This window comes from Vanessa atalanta, chromosome 5 (assembly GCF_905147765.1).
Source record: "Vanessa atalanta chromosome 5, ilVanAtal1.2, whole genome shotgun sequence".
NCBI classification, from domain to species: Eukaryota; Metazoa; Arthropoda; class Insecta; order Lepidoptera; family Nymphalidae; genus Vanessa; species Vanessa atalanta.
In genome coordinates this window covers 11,641,696-11,657,744 of record NC_061875.1, presented here as the reverse complement: position 1 = coordinate 11,657,744, position 16,049 = coordinate 11,641,696, and the positions used below count along the sequence as shown (strand labels likewise).

The 16,049-nt window shown below is 31.1% G+C and overlaps 1 protein-coding gene across 1 annotated transcript in view; it reads right to left on the bottom strand.

The window, feature by feature from the left end:
• Window positions 1–7,922: 7,922 nt before the first annotated feature.
• The window catches only part of LOC125064412 (DNA N6-methyl adenine demethylase-like), a 34,357-nt gene continuing 26,230 nt past the window's right edge, over window positions 7,923–16,049 (bottom strand). Inside the window, exons 3-4 of the mRNA XM_047671403.1 lie at window positions 8,434–8,520; window positions 7,923–7,946 (exon numbers count right to left, since the gene is read on the bottom strand). Of these exons, the coding sequence (XP_047527359.1) occupies window positions 7,923–7,946; window positions 8,434–8,520 (111 nt within the window). The remainder of the gene's footprint in view (window positions 7,947–8,433; window positions 8,521–16,049) is intronic.

Here is a 16,049-nt window from a genome sequence, read left to right as displayed (position 1 = left end):
TCTCTCTTAGTTAAGTAACTTGAACTAATTACAATTTGATACTCTGAGAAATTCACTTATAGTGAAGTCTTTTTCCGTATCAGATTATTATATATGTGACAAAGTGCATGGTTTTTTTATGTCAAATAAGTAAGTGGGCTGGCAAATGGGCCACCTGATGATAAGTGGTCACCACTGCCCATAGGCGTTGGTACTGTAAGAAACAATAATAATTTCTCAAATCACCAATACCCGAGCAACCTTTGAAACTAAGATAATATTATGTCCCATTGCGTGTAGTTACTATGTAGATCACTCACCCTTCAAACCGGAACACAATAATACTACGTTGCTGTTTAGTGGTAGATTTGTGGGTGGTACCTACCTTGCAAATCTCTACCACAAATCATTGATATATTATACAGACGGGATCACGTCTGCAAGATTTTGCTAGTTATACATAATTTGGTTCTGATAACAAATTACTGTACATTAAGTTGTAGAGTTAATTAAACTTTAATATTAAATATATGCATTTGTTTCTAATTTAATTCGTATACCGTAGTTTATTTCATTCAGTTAATAGACTTTTTCATTTTCACTTGTTGATGGTATCCTCCTGCGTCCCGTTTAGCGGGACGCCGCAAATCCCGCTGCGGGATTTAGGGTTACTTTTGTTTGTATTTATTTGAAGTACTATTCTATTTGGAAATAAAAATATTATATTATAATTATTTAACTTGGTTTATCAAAAAAATACAACGAATTCGATCGAAGCAAGTACATACATAGATACATATTATTAATGACTGGAATATTTTAAAACAATATTGTTTAGACTGATAAGTTTTTTGTACGTAGTGTGTAAGATTTTGTAATTAATACACATTCATTTATGTTTTATACAGAAAGAATAGTTTTATACGTACGCGAAGTTTAGTAACGTATGAGTTTATTTTAATCAAACTTAATTTACTAATTTAATTATGTATAAAGTTTAATACAAAGCTAATTTGCTTTGACTATAATGTAAGTATAAAATATATATTCGTTATAAATTTTATAAGTTAAATTAAATTGCGTCAAGTATAAGCGAGGATAAGGTTCTAATCCCAGTACGTAGCAAATGCCGGTAGTACTATAACCATTAAACGAAAATTATAATTCAACACTTTATATTAACCCGTAATATATTATATATTAACTTTATTTATACAACATAATTATTCATTTTATTACATTTTAAAATTTCTCATAATTGATCAATTATGATTTGTAATAAGAACATAATTTTCATCGCTAAGCAAACTCCTTGCGCAAAAACTCCTTTGAGATTAAAAATTGCATTCCATTGTTCAAGAATTTACGAGAAATTAAAAATAAAATAAGAACACATAATGCAAATTATAGAGCACGCTGTATGCTGATAGAGTTACACGCGAATCTTTTTTTAGGTCCCTGGTAATAAAAACAATTGCAGACACATTAACATAACGTAAATCCAATTATAGAAAAGATACATCAAATGCAAAGCTGTCATATATAGAATAAAAACCTATCGGGTTTTCTACCGATTGCCTGTTCCGATTTAAAGGGGACATGAGAAGCAGTGTGATTACAAGCTGAAAGGTCAGGCCATCCAATAGTTGATGGTACATTGACGGCGAGAGAAGAGAGATCAACGCGAATCCCATTTGCAAGTCTAAATAAAATCTAGTAACTTTTCTTATCGAGTAATAAGTATAACAAAATATCCGTTCTTCATTCAAAGGACATTAAGCTTATTCCGGCGTTTGAATATCGTGTCGACATACAAGAGTAATAGCGTGTTCTATCGGATTTTTCCGATTCAAAGGTTTTCGTATACTCACAGGGTAAGGAACAAGGAACATTCTTAGCGGGCAGACGGTCGCATCAGCATATTGGCTCGTTAGGAAGGCTACGCGTAACAGCCTCACAGTATTTTAATACTTGCCGTCATTAAAATAGAGTCTATTTAACTATAACGGTATACGAAAGGAGAATGCAGGCGAAAACGTATGCAATGTGTGTTTTGTTTCTACTTGTATGTGTGCGTGCCAGACGGGTTACAATAGGGCATTGTTTAAAGTACTTTTTTTGAGTTCCGAATGTTTCCAGCCTTGACTTAATTGACAGGGAACTCAGCACGGAAGAGATTTTAGTACTTCTTTTTTTTGGAATTAAATATTTTTTGGTTGTCAATTATGTGTGCCTTTGAATTAGAATGTATTCCTCACAAGAAATAACTGTTGCATAATATTGCATATTCAAAATTGCCGTGAATTCATTCTATAATTGTTTTTTTTTTTTTTAATCAAGTGATTAAAAAAAATGTAGTTCAGATTGTTGTAAAACAAATTTAATCTCCATCATATGTTACAAATTAATTCGTATATTGCAAGAGAAATTTGCGGGAAAACTTTATATTAAACCAAGTAAGTTAAGAGGTAACGTTGGTAACATAAGCGTATTACATATTTACGAAATCAATTGAGAGATTTTCCCTAACCATTTGTTTCTGTTTTGTAATCAAAAGAGCAATTTCGACAGCGAATGAAATAAAATATTTAACGTCTCTTCATAACATCGGCCGTTTGAAAAGTTATGAAATTTTCAAATATCCGGAAATTAAGCTTTGGTATGTATACGAGGAATATGAACGACTATAAATTTTAGTTTTATAATCATGTATATTATACGTAATACTCGCCATATTTGTCATATATTTTTTTACTATGTTTTCTATCACAAAGAAAATAAAATAATAATAATAATATATTACTAGAAAAAATATAACACAATAAAACACTAATTGAATAATATACATTTAATTTTCTTGTTCTAATTAAACATTCCGTATATTTATATAGCAATGAATCATTTATCTATAAATTAATTTATCAGCGAAACAATACCACTATATCAAAGTTAGAACACTATTGAAACGGCAAAGGGACACCGAAAATGCATAACGAGGCAATAGAATGCATTAATGAAACTTTCAGGCAATAGTTTAGAGTAACTATCCTATAGCAGAGGGCGAGCCACCTTACCCCACACCGCCACCTCCTTCGGCCCGCATTCATGATTAAAATGAAAATTTTAAAGGTCTCTTCCTTAATAAAAATATCTAATCTCGTTTCATGAAATTCCATAGACAGAATAACCTTACTTTTTATGTTTTGGCGCGTAAATTGTGTTTTCTATATAAAAAAAAAGTCTTCGCGTATTGATCGTGGTGCAGCGCATGCGTAAAACAACGAAATTTGCAATTACAAAGTGCTCTGTGCAAATTTCGTCCGAGTTTATAATTCGAAGGCGGCCTCTAGCGGCGATTTTCGCGTCACAAGTAGGGAAGGAAGGAGATAGAATGGTTCGGATATAAATTTCAGTTTGATGCGATACTTTCAAATTTTCCACGCATTCCTTGGTAGGAAAATTATTAATTGAAAAACATTATACAACAAAACAATGTTGCCCTTCGAGTAACAATATAATTTATTTTAATATTTATACATAGAAAAATTTGACGTGCGCGATAAATTGATGTTATTTTTTTGTAAAATGTCTATATTTATATATTATAACTATATTGTATTTTAGCAGCAAAAACTATATTGAAAATTGGAGATCCATTAAGTTTCAAGTAAATGTTGTTTTATAAATTAGTTTACATATTGCCTGACCTACTTAACTAAAGTATATAAAATGAAGTTCCTTAATTAAGAAAAACAACTACCGAAATGAAAGCATAATAGACGTTATATAGAGTTGATACTAATATTAATTACGTTCGAATTCGAGTATAAATAATAAAATAAAAAAATAAAATAACTTTTACAACTTTACCTTAAAGTGATGCAATTTAAATTATCAGTGAGTTAGTATTTTTTATAAGAATTTAAAATAGAATCAGTGTTAACGGAAAGTGAAAATGTCATTAAAAATGCATCGAAGGCTGCCGTCCGAATTGGCTAATCAGGCGGGCACCATCTCCATGTACCTAGACATAGCACGGTCTAGCTTTTAGAGTGCACCGTTGGGGGGAGGGGGTAGGGAGGGCGCAGTCTGGTTGCCATGGCAACCGCAAGATGGCCTCCGCGAAATTAGTACCTACGTCTGCAGGCTTTATGCGCACCGTCTTCATTATGTCGGATTTCAATTTATTTCCGAATTGAACTTCGGATTACAATTTGTATTAGTTTCGCATCGCATATGTAGTTTGAAGGATTTGGTTTGATAAATAAACTTAATTATGCAATTTCTGTGCTTCCTTGTGAGCTTTGCAATGTTATGTAATGTTGGTCCTATTATAAGTTCAATATTAAAAGCAATTGTGCTCAGATAATGACGTCTGAAATAAAATCGCTTGTACTTAAAGAGTGTATGTACTAAGTATAAATTGATTTTATTATAATGAATATAAATCTATATATATATAATATATTGGATTTTATAGACTAGTCGATTTATGAAAAATACATAATTGTACAACAGAGTATTTTTTTAAGGATATAAAAAAAAAGTTTTCTTTAACGAAGTTATATCGTAACGAAAAATAAATCAATTTAAAACGCTTACATGTAAAATTTATCTATATTATAGGTAAAATTTTTATACCCTTTTAATTTGTAATTTTAACTATTAATATTGAAATAACGATTGAAGATTGAAATATATAGAATATGCAAACTGTAATCCATTTGTGGTTTGCTCGTTTCGCACATGCCAGTACTAATCTACGAATCTCTGTAAGCGCTGAATTAATTTGAGTGCATTTCTGTTTGAAATTTATCTTTCGCTCTGTGGTCGAGGATGTCGTCAAGAATCTAGCATGTGGCGGATAAAATACTGAGACGAGCTTGTCGCAATCAAGGTAATAGGCAGAGTAATAGGTTAACTTTTTAAGCTGATTTACTTTAAAAATGAAAATTAACCTCTTTAGTTTTGCAATCAAGAATAACTCTAATAAACAATATCAATCATTACTCAGGTGTATATACATTAGTTCTCATGGCGTTTAAAATTAATTCTAAACGCAACTCTATCACTTTCTTTACACAAACATTACGGCTTTATGAGTTACGACGGAACTTTTTCGGGTTTTATATAATATGATGGTGATTTACTTTTTTTCACGTTTTTAATATATTAAAATTGCTTTAAAAATATATTTAGTTAATCCATCAACATATATGCCAAATGAACATACGTTTGCGTATTATATTGAGTAGTAGTAATTTAACAAAATTTATAAATGATATCAGCAGTTTTATGGAACCTTCTATTGCTGATAAAATTGTGCTAACTGCTATTGATTGCTGACTGATAATATTCTTACATATAAACTTAAAATATCTTCCTTTAACATATTGGGAAAATGATCAGAAAATAAAAATAAATCGTATGAAATCTCGAACGTGCTTCCTTGGATTTGAATCAGAAACCAAAAAAAAAGTTTTCAATGCCGACATCTTGGTTTTTAAAGAAAAGTTTAAACACTTTAAAATTGTTTTAACACCAGACAATGCCTATTATACCTACTTATTTTTTTCTTTGCATCAGACTCATTCAGCGTTGACGCCTTTGCGAACTTTTGTCAAGCGGACGCTGTAAGCTTTCTGTTCTTCAGTTGAAACTTCGGTTCGGGTTTACGAGTCTCCTTGCATAATACGCTAAGCGCTGTTATTACATGAAAATCAACAAAGTTCTCCAGGTTTTTCAGCTTAACGTGAAAAACTAATAATGTACTTTTATTATGTTATATTTATTAAAATTGACGAATTTTATGTGCGTGTAAAGATCGATATTTTCAGTCAACATATGATTTCTATGATTTTTCTTTGAACACATCGTCTAGGTAAGACGATGTGTTTTATGTATAAAATAGCAATTTCATATGTATCTCTACACATTTGAAATTAATATTTGATCTACTACGGGAGTAGGTATTACTTGTAGTTGTTATAAAACCGTCATCAAGACTTTTAAGGAGGTTTAGATTTTAATTTAAAAAATTATAACACGTTCGACACACCTTCAGATGTGAATTGAACAACCGGGTATTATTTAACATACTATTAGTATTGAATTTAGGTTCACAAGTAGATAATTAATGCCCTAAATATGTATGTATGTATGATGTAAACAAATTAAATAATTTAAATTAATACAAGTCTGAAATTATTTTACTAGAAAAGAATGTATAAACTAAATACATATCTTAATTCTACACAAATCTGCGGCTTGCAGTTATACAATACTGGATACAAAACGAGACACATGATAGCGTCTATACGAAGCTTTGAGTAAGGCTTGAGTGAGATCAGCGTGTTTGTATCGGACGTCCTTTTACAAATTATTTGATTGAAAGTGCATTAACTGATAGTCTGCCCTGGACTTTTATACTTTTATTTTGTGTATTTTCTAATGGACTTAAATTTTAAGATACTTATTAGGAGTATCATTAGCTAATTGGTATTTTGTAGTAGCTCTACTACGGAAGCCAATCGGCTACCAGATCGTAAATAACATAAGCCAATATATATGTACAATCACAAAATAGTCTATAATCTGATCTACCTTATTCGCTGTGCCTTAATGAATAAATTAACACGCCCTTATGGATTTGAATAACATAAGGCATACGTGTTTCGCGTTTAAATACTTAAATTAACTTAATAATCCCAACTATATGTAATAATCTATGATAATAGAAAATTAAGTGTGACAATAAAAGCTTAGAGTTTTTATATATATAAATATCTGCCAGGATTCAAGATAACTTTTAGGAAAAAAGTCGAGTTTTCTATTCGTTTTAATACGAACGATAAAGGTGACACATTGAAAATCAATTTTATTTATATCTTGTTACTTTTAATTACTTTAAAAAAATTGATATAATATGATAATATGCTTTACTTTGTAAAATTTATACTTTAGGTATATATATAATGTGTTTTACATATAGGATTCATAATAAAATGTTTTATTACAATTTTGTAATTAACAAGTTATATTTGGAGAATGTAAAACAATCATGTTGATGATGAGGTCCTGAATGATTTTGGTCACAGTGGACTTTCGCAATAGAAACTAGCCAATTGCGGCTACTGGAATTTCCCTACCAGGATTACACAGGATTTCTTACCAGGGGTCGAACCAATCGGCTTATCAGTCAATAATTTCTTAGAATCAATCCGGAGCACACGTCTTGAAAAGAACGATGAGCCTCTAGTCCGTCTGAAGTCCTGTCAGTTTTGACGAATTGCTGTCCGTCCAGATTACAACTCTAGTGTTAATCTTTATTCGCGTTCATACTTAATCACTATAATAAATGCACAGCTAGCTATTCTCATTTGAGAACAGCGGTCGTGAAATCAGTCGGTAGAATTTTCATAAGTCAAATGAGACAGTTTCTAAATCATGTTTAATCACCTACCTCACCTTGGTACCTTTCATTATCTTTGAATGTTTTAAAGTTCAATGACATAGCGATCCATACAAAATATATATTTTTTTAAACTTAAGCCAACGAAATAGTCAAAAGTTTCACTAGAAAAAAAACGATCCTTTTATGTGCATAATTACCGTTCAAAAGCGAAATTATTCAAATAAATTTTTAGACTTAAAGCAAATCGTAAAAATGAAAGACCGACATGAAAACCGCAAGGACAAAGCTCGACAATGAGAAAAATTTCACTCATTGAAATACAATTTGCAATTCAAAATCCGCTTTCTGAATGAACTACAGGTGGCAGGCCAGAGGCTGTGAAAAATCCGACCATTCAAACAATGTCTTCCATGAAAATGTATCCATTGCGTGGAAAATATAGAGAGGATCCCGATAGATAAAACAAAAGCAGTAATGTATTCCGTATAAACGTTTAGAGTTGTCCAATGTCAAATAGCAAATGTTGATATTAGTGAATGGCGTTTGTTTCCCTCTTCGGACACGCGGGTTACACTTTATTCCTATATTCGGGGTTTGAAAGCGAAAGTGACCCGGTTTTTGTCTGATTTATCACTGTCCGACTTTAGCGACGACCTCGATGATTTGCATCCAGCTGAGACCTAATTTTATAATCATCGTAGAAAGTATGAATATACAAAATTTTACTTGTTTAACGGCGAGGTTGCATTTTATGTTTGCATATATTATTAGAAAATTAAAAAATGATTTTACGTAATTAAATAATGAAGTTTCATTAAGTAGCTAGCGTATAAGTAGTATTTTACACTAAGGACGTATATATTCGTCCACTAAAATATAGGCAGATTAAATTAAAAAAAAAAAAAAACACGCGTTATTTTCTTAGTATTAGAATGTTTAAGTGTTAATAATAACAATTAGTGACAAAGTTCTATGTTTAATGGTGAGGAAGGGAATAAAAATAAAAGAAAAAAGGTATGAAAGTAATAGAAAATACTCACGGGTGTTGTTGAAGCGCGCCCTCTGCCGCGACCTCGGCGCGACTCGCTCTTCACTGTCTGCAACGTCCCGTCCGGCGCCAAAACAAGCTACAACAACACAGACACACCACAGACTTAACATAAAGCAAATAAAATTAAAATAACAGAACGTTAACACAAAATAAAGGGAAAATTAATAGACAATCATGCAATGGATGGGTTAGATGGCGACAGATTAGTGATTTTAGTAAATGAAGATAATTATTGTCTTGTAAAAATCATAAATAAGTATAATTTAAACTTTACTAAAACTGTTTAAGTTAACTGAACAGCGCCATCTGTATTATTATTACCAGAACTGTAGATAACGTTTTCGTACCAGTAACGCTATTAGACACTAGATGGCGGTTTGAAGCTGAGTGCTCTTGAATCACTTAAGTTGTTTTCTGGTATACTTGATAGATGGCGTTGATACAGTTTTCATTTACAATAGTTCTTAGCCACATTAAGATAATATTTATTACGAACAAAATGCATACATATTTTTAATATTATTCTTATTCTTCTTTAGAATAGAAATATAATTCAACTAAAATGTTTATTTTTAGTATTTTTTTAAGTAATGCTATTGTTCTAAAAAGTTCGAACAAAGTATGCAATATGGGGTAAAATTATTAGTTACATGGTCTGTAATTGTAAGAAAGCCATGTTATTTTAGAAATGTTATTATTTTTCACATAGTCTGCTCAAATAACTCTGTTTTAAAAAGAAAAAAAACGAAAAAAATACAATAACGTTATAAGGTAACATAAAGAAGCAAATAAATAAAATACCATCCAAATTACCTCGCAAACCTATATCGAATTTGAAACTTACGAAGACAAAATACTGAACAAATGTCAGTTATTAAAAACTTTATCGCTAGATAAAATAAATACTCGGATACACGTATAAAGAAATATACATAGTTTCTGTTGCCGAGCACATGGCATCGGTTCACACCTGGCGTTTTAGTTCGTTACTCCTGTTTTTGTGTTAGAACGCGAACGACATTTGTTCTACTTCTTTCTCGCTCGCACTTTTTCTTTCTCCTTCTCGCTCTATCTATTCTCATTCAAATCGCAGGTTTTGTAATTATGATCGTGAGCAGGTCAGACCGAATGATTTTTCGTTGTACATGTGATTTAATGAATAAACACGCGCCTTAAGTATGACGGTTACGTTCGCAGCTGCGTCACATAGATAACCGGTTATCGTTAACTTAATTAGAATAGATAAAATGTAGGCACCTAATTTCTACCGAGTTATTGATTACGTTTGAATTCATTACAAAATCGAACAAAAATGACCTATTGATGTTATTAAAATTAAATAAAAAATAATTTGGAAAATAATTATCACAACGTTGTTTTGTTTTTTTCAAAAGCTTGATTGAATTTTTACCAGAGACGTATGTAAAATAATTATAATTTATTTTAATGTGTGTTTTTAAATCAGGGTTGATATCGAAGCTTAAAAGCACGTTTTACTACATACGTACATTTTACGTGACCGTAGTAATGAGAATGTGCGTAATGCGTGGGCCCGCTCGTTGGGGCAGGTCGTGACACGCAAACCCTGATTGCCCCATTGATCTGAACACTTAAGGAACGGGACTTCGAGGTGTCATCAATTTAACCAACGAGTATCACTCACACGTCAGTGGGAAGAAATTACACGGCAAACAGAAGATTTAAAATAAAAATAATTGGTAAAATTATATTATTTTTTGTTAGAATTATTTATACATTCATAATTATAAAAGTTCTTGTCTTTACTGTCACTTAAGTGTAATTATAAGCCGTTCTTAGTAATGATTCGCTTTATTGTTGTAGCATGATGGATGGAAAAGGCAGTTATTTAAAATCGGTTAAAACGGCAGGTGTTGTGTATCGCCAAAGATAAAAGGACAAGATAATCTCTAAAGTTAATCTGTACAGTAAAAATAATGAGGTTAATTGGAATGTGTTTTGTTTTATTTGACCATGCGTCATTTTGCGAACCGTTGGTAAATTATTTCGTTATGCTTAGTTCCGCTACTCACCGACAGATGGCAATACGACTTTAAGAAATTATGCTCCGTTATCAAGGATTAATCTTACAAAAACTGTTTTTATTAGCATATTTTTACGTTTATAAATTTCATATTTGCATTTCGCTTATAGTGATAAAAATTTTGCAGAATATTATTTATTATTAAAATATATATCTTATGTTGTTTATAGAAAATCGTTATTAATTGCAATCATATTTATAAATTTAGTCAAGTTTTTTTGGGCATAAAAAGAAAAAACATGAATTTAAAAAAAAATATATTGCTTAATGTCGCTACATAAAATTATTTCCAAAAGAGAAAATCATAGCGTATTATCAGTTACAACGTGTGAAGGGTTGCCTCGGGCAATAAGTATAGAGTCAGCAAATTTTCAATATGAAATGTGATTTGTCGTATCAATGTTACCGCTAAAACTCATCCAAGCCTAAAATTGCATCGTTTCATTTATCGAAATATTCTAGACATTTAAAAAACATATTTCTTTCTTAATAGTAAAAAATCACACTTTTTGGTTCGTATAATTTATCACGAAATACCAATTATTATTATATATGTTAGGAATTATAAAATAATATAGCTTGTAGACATTATGATCAATTTTAGAATTTTTCCGGTCAAATATCATAAAAATTACGATTGAATCAGTTCAATTACACGGAGTGGAGTAGTCGGTCAGATTGGCCATTGTTTAGCGAGGCCGGACTTTTTATCCTGTCGACGGAAGCTCAATTCAGCGCAATCATCGTCGCGTACGCACTGTAGTTGCGCGTCACGTAGACATCGTCGTCAGCAGTGATGCGAGAGACATTCTTTTTTTTAAAATATTCAAAGATAGAGATAAATGAGTTCATTTTGTAAATACATTTTGACATAGAACTATCAATATATCATATAGACATACTATTTTAATATTTATATAATTATTACAAATAAATGTTAATTCCGAAGGTGCTACGTAGAGTTGTAGATTTATTGATTGCAATTAGCATCGAAAACGTATGAACGTTAATTTGAGCTGTTCGTTGGTAAAATTACGCTCTTTAGATACTACTTTATCAATTTAACTCGCTTGTACACGCGTTAGCATTGACAGCGATTAGTCCATCCCGTACATAACATATACTTCACAAGGAACAATACGCGAAAATCATTGACATCCTTCATAATCCACTCACGAGTGAATCTGTGCAACGAGCAAATGCGCTTAATTTAACAAATTGAACCGCCTTCCGCCGAGCCAAGTGGCGGATACGCTATGATGCCGCGCTGTGACGCACATTACGTACACACAGCCATTAGGCAGAAACAAAACATTTTTTGAACCTGGCAACATCTGTTTAAAAAAAAAATGAAAATATTTTTAACGTGTACAATGAAATGTCAATCACGAGTTAGGATTATTTATATTTGGAATTCGCGCGAAAAGCGCCGCCATTGGTGATTCAGTTACATTGTGTCCAATGACTGACTCATGCAACATCCGCAGCTCAAAGTTGTGTTTACTTCGTTTTAGGACCGGAATGAAACATAAAATTAAGATTATTATGCAAAGTTCGCAGAGACAATGAAGGGCTTAAATATATTTGCGAATTGGGACCAAAATAAGCCCGTACATAGTTATTAGGTCCATTAAGATAATTCAATGCAAATCGTTTTACAATAATATTTCTGTAAAATAATAAACTAATTTTCTTATTGAAATATTATATGATTTAATAATTAAATATCTTATATGCTTAATATTACTTTTCAAAGCAATTATAGCAAACCGTAATAAACATTGAAAGTCCAAATAGAAATGATATATTGAAATTTTCAATTGATACAACAATTCCGAAAAGTAAAAATAAAATAGCAATGCTAGATTTTAGCTTATATTTACAGGAGATAATACCTATTCCTAAATTTGACAAATCAATTGACATAAGATTCTTTATATATTTTTTTAAGAATTATTCAATTGCAAGTATTGCTGTTTTGGAACATGTTACCAAGTTCAAGGACATCCCCGACCTCGGTCACGTGTGGATACATTTGTGACCGGTTTATTTCGGGTCAGACCCAACGGTTTTCCTTCTTCGACCTTTTTGTATTTGAAAGAAAATATTTTCGGGCCTTAAGATCTTTAAGGACTTCGAAGATTTTGTAGAATGAAAATTTCGTAAATTAATTTTGTATCTTTTTGTAATGTTTCAGGAGTTCATTAATTATAGATGTAAAAACAAATGCATTAAATATAAAAAAGTAAAAATATTACTCGTTTAGAAATTTATAAACCTTTATGTGGAATAATTTATTATAAATTTTTTTATTTATTTTATTATTCTAGAATTTAAGTAATGTAAGGGTTATTAAGAAATTGCGAAGCTAGCTGAAGTGACAAGAATAGACATTTTTATAATTCTTATTAAATACTGAACGTCTATTGGTCGCATATTACGTCATCGGCTACCATCGACCAATGACCATTTTACAATAATACAATTTGAGACAAATTCGTTAAGCTGCCATTTAGTCAACAGTCCCGAAACTAGATGTAAATAAAAGTTTATATATGAATGTTAGATAAGGATAACGTCAGAATTGGATGCCTTAAGCCCTTTTTTTAGAGTTATTAAATTTAAATTCAGGCGAAGTAATATGAATCTAGTAAATATAATATTGAAAGAAAAGTTATGATCGTTATATCTGTAAATTTTCTTAATTAAAACCGACAGTACTACCTGTCTAGACTCAATGGGTAAAGCTGAAGGAATCTAGGATCGTTGTAGGTCAGTGGTATTATGGCAGCATGATTTAGTTTACACTAAGAATTTTGAGAATAAATTTAACAGTACACTTGTAATTTCGTGTTCGTTCTTATACTAGCTATCCAAATAGGATCCGTTTTACATAAAACATTATATATGAAAAAGAACCTGTTTTTTTTTTATTCTTTGACAAATTGTACAATTCTTAAGTTCTTAACAGGCGATCCTAGTCATTAAAAGAGCCCGATGGCTCTTTTAATGACTAGGTATATAGAAAAACTCGTGTCAAAGATATAAATCTAATGATTAGAATGGTAGTTTTTTTCGACAAGTTTTCATCTAATTCAAATTTTGTTTGTTAGTTTGTTTAAGTTAAATCTTGCAATCTGAATATACGGATTTGAAGTTTCAAATGTTGGTTCAGTTCTGATGACAATGCATTTTTTAAGTAAGGATTAGCTGCCCGTAGAACCCAATTTTGGCTTCAGACGAAATAATTCCTCTACGGTCGATAGCACAGACACGAGCTTTGTATAAAGATTTTTTTTTTAAATATAGTTTCAATTTCTAATTTGTTTTTAAATCAAACATCTTTGTCATGATTGTACATTGAGGTCGAATTTTTATGCAACGCAAAATGTAACGTTTAAATGAAACGGCTTCATTTCATAAATAGAACGCTTTTCATATTATTTTTCTTTTATCTTTAATATAATCTACAAATTAATTATAACTCCTTTTACAGTAGGTGTATTAATAGGAAATCAGTCTTAAATGACTAAGCTTAAGCTAGTTTTAGTGACTCCCAAAAGTTCTATCGATACATTGTCCTTACTGCAAACAACTTGTAGGTAGTTAATATTCGTACATTTATTAAAAGCGAATAAACCCATTTATCGTTTTCATAGAACTAAGCATAGTCTATTTTTAACTTTAAGTATATTACCGCATGTAATATATTTTAAGTCTAACGGTCGCCTAGTGATGTGAAAATCGCATGTTTGGTCTTGACCCCTATTGCTATTGTGGTAACCAACCTGTGGTAGTGTTGCTCCTAACATATGATTTACGCGTAATTGGGTTAAAAAAAGTTATTCCTTGCTCTGCAAAGCCTGGAAATATTTTTCATAATAAACATAAAATATATATTTTTTTATGATAGTAATACTGGTTCTATGTCAATGTACTTTTTTGATTTAGACTTAACACTAATAACAATACCTAAGGACACTTTCACACAAAATAACTATTATTTATAATATCTGATTTCACACAAAACAAGAAGTGCTAAGCGTGAATAATAGCAAAAAGCTCTTTATGTGAACGAAAATAAATGTTTTGAATTTATATCTTCATTTCAAGATTTCAAGTACCTTTTGAAAAATTGCGTATTGTTCCAGTTTCCAGTACAATTTTCTATTTTATAAAATCGTATGTAAATTGAGCTTATTTCACCAAGCAGCTTAAGTGCGGCCTGGATCTGATACGTACAAGTTTCCTTGTGAGGTTTTCGAGCATGAGATGTTTAAATTATAAACATACATTAAGCTCATGGAATGTCAATGGTATTTGTCTAGATTTGAACTCGACCTACGGTTATAAGATCCACGTATTCTATGCATTGGGCCTGCTGGGCCCTGGCTGGGCCTAAAATATCAAAATTTAAGGCTTTAAAAACTTATTTATTCAAAAACACGAATCATATATTAAGATTTATTATTATCACTACAAAATTGACGGATTTAATATGCCATATTTATTTATGTCTTTACATTCCCAGAGGATTCAAATCATATTACCCCCAAAAGAAACAATTTATCAGAAGAACCCTCTATCAGATAGACAATCTTTTGGTAGATAAAATTGCCTCCCAATTCTCCAACAGCCCTATTATATTTGCTTCATTTATATTTTGATTAATGAGTGAGACATTATTTATAATCATACACAAGTTTTAAATCACAATATCACTCATCGTGTAATACATAATATTCTTTAGTTGATTATAAAAGTTCCCTCTAACACCTCTAAAGCAGCACAATAAAGCTGCTTGGTTGATTGGTTGCTTGGTTTGTGCAATTCTGGGTAGATAACATCTACTGATCGATATTCTACAATCAGCAATGCATTGTTGTGTTCCGGTTGGAAGACTGAGTGAGCCAGTACAACTATAGCCACAAGGGCAACTATAGCCTCTAGTTCTCAAGATTCATCAGATAATTTGAATTTATAGCAAAACAACGATTACTGTCTCCGAGATCTTTTATATAATTCATCATTCGTCAACTTATATAATTCGCCGAATAGTAAAAACTATTTGGTTACTTTTTTTCTTTTACGAGAAGAAGTTATTTTTAAAATAACTTAAGAATATTAATATACGTCAGACTATTGAAAATGTTGTCTTAAAATTGTATTCAAATCAAAAGTAAGTCTTATAACATGCGCGAGTGAAAGGATAAAGTTATGTGGTCTTGAACCTGACCTCTGAACGGTGTCCCGGGATTATGCGAGCGATCCCGGACGTTACGGCCTTAATCCCGGTCAAGTAGACAGCTTCGTAGACGTTCAGACACGCCTACAACGTTACAGTCGATTTGTGGCTTACAAATAGTTTCTTCTTAGCATTCGAAAATCTTAGACATAACAATATTAGCACATTTCTGTTTTTGAATTATTAGATAGATAAAGCTGGTTGCTGGTCATAAAATGAAATTGAATTATTTTACAAATTATAAGACTAAAACAAGTGTAAAATATAAATTATATTGGCATAATTACTTGACTTGACT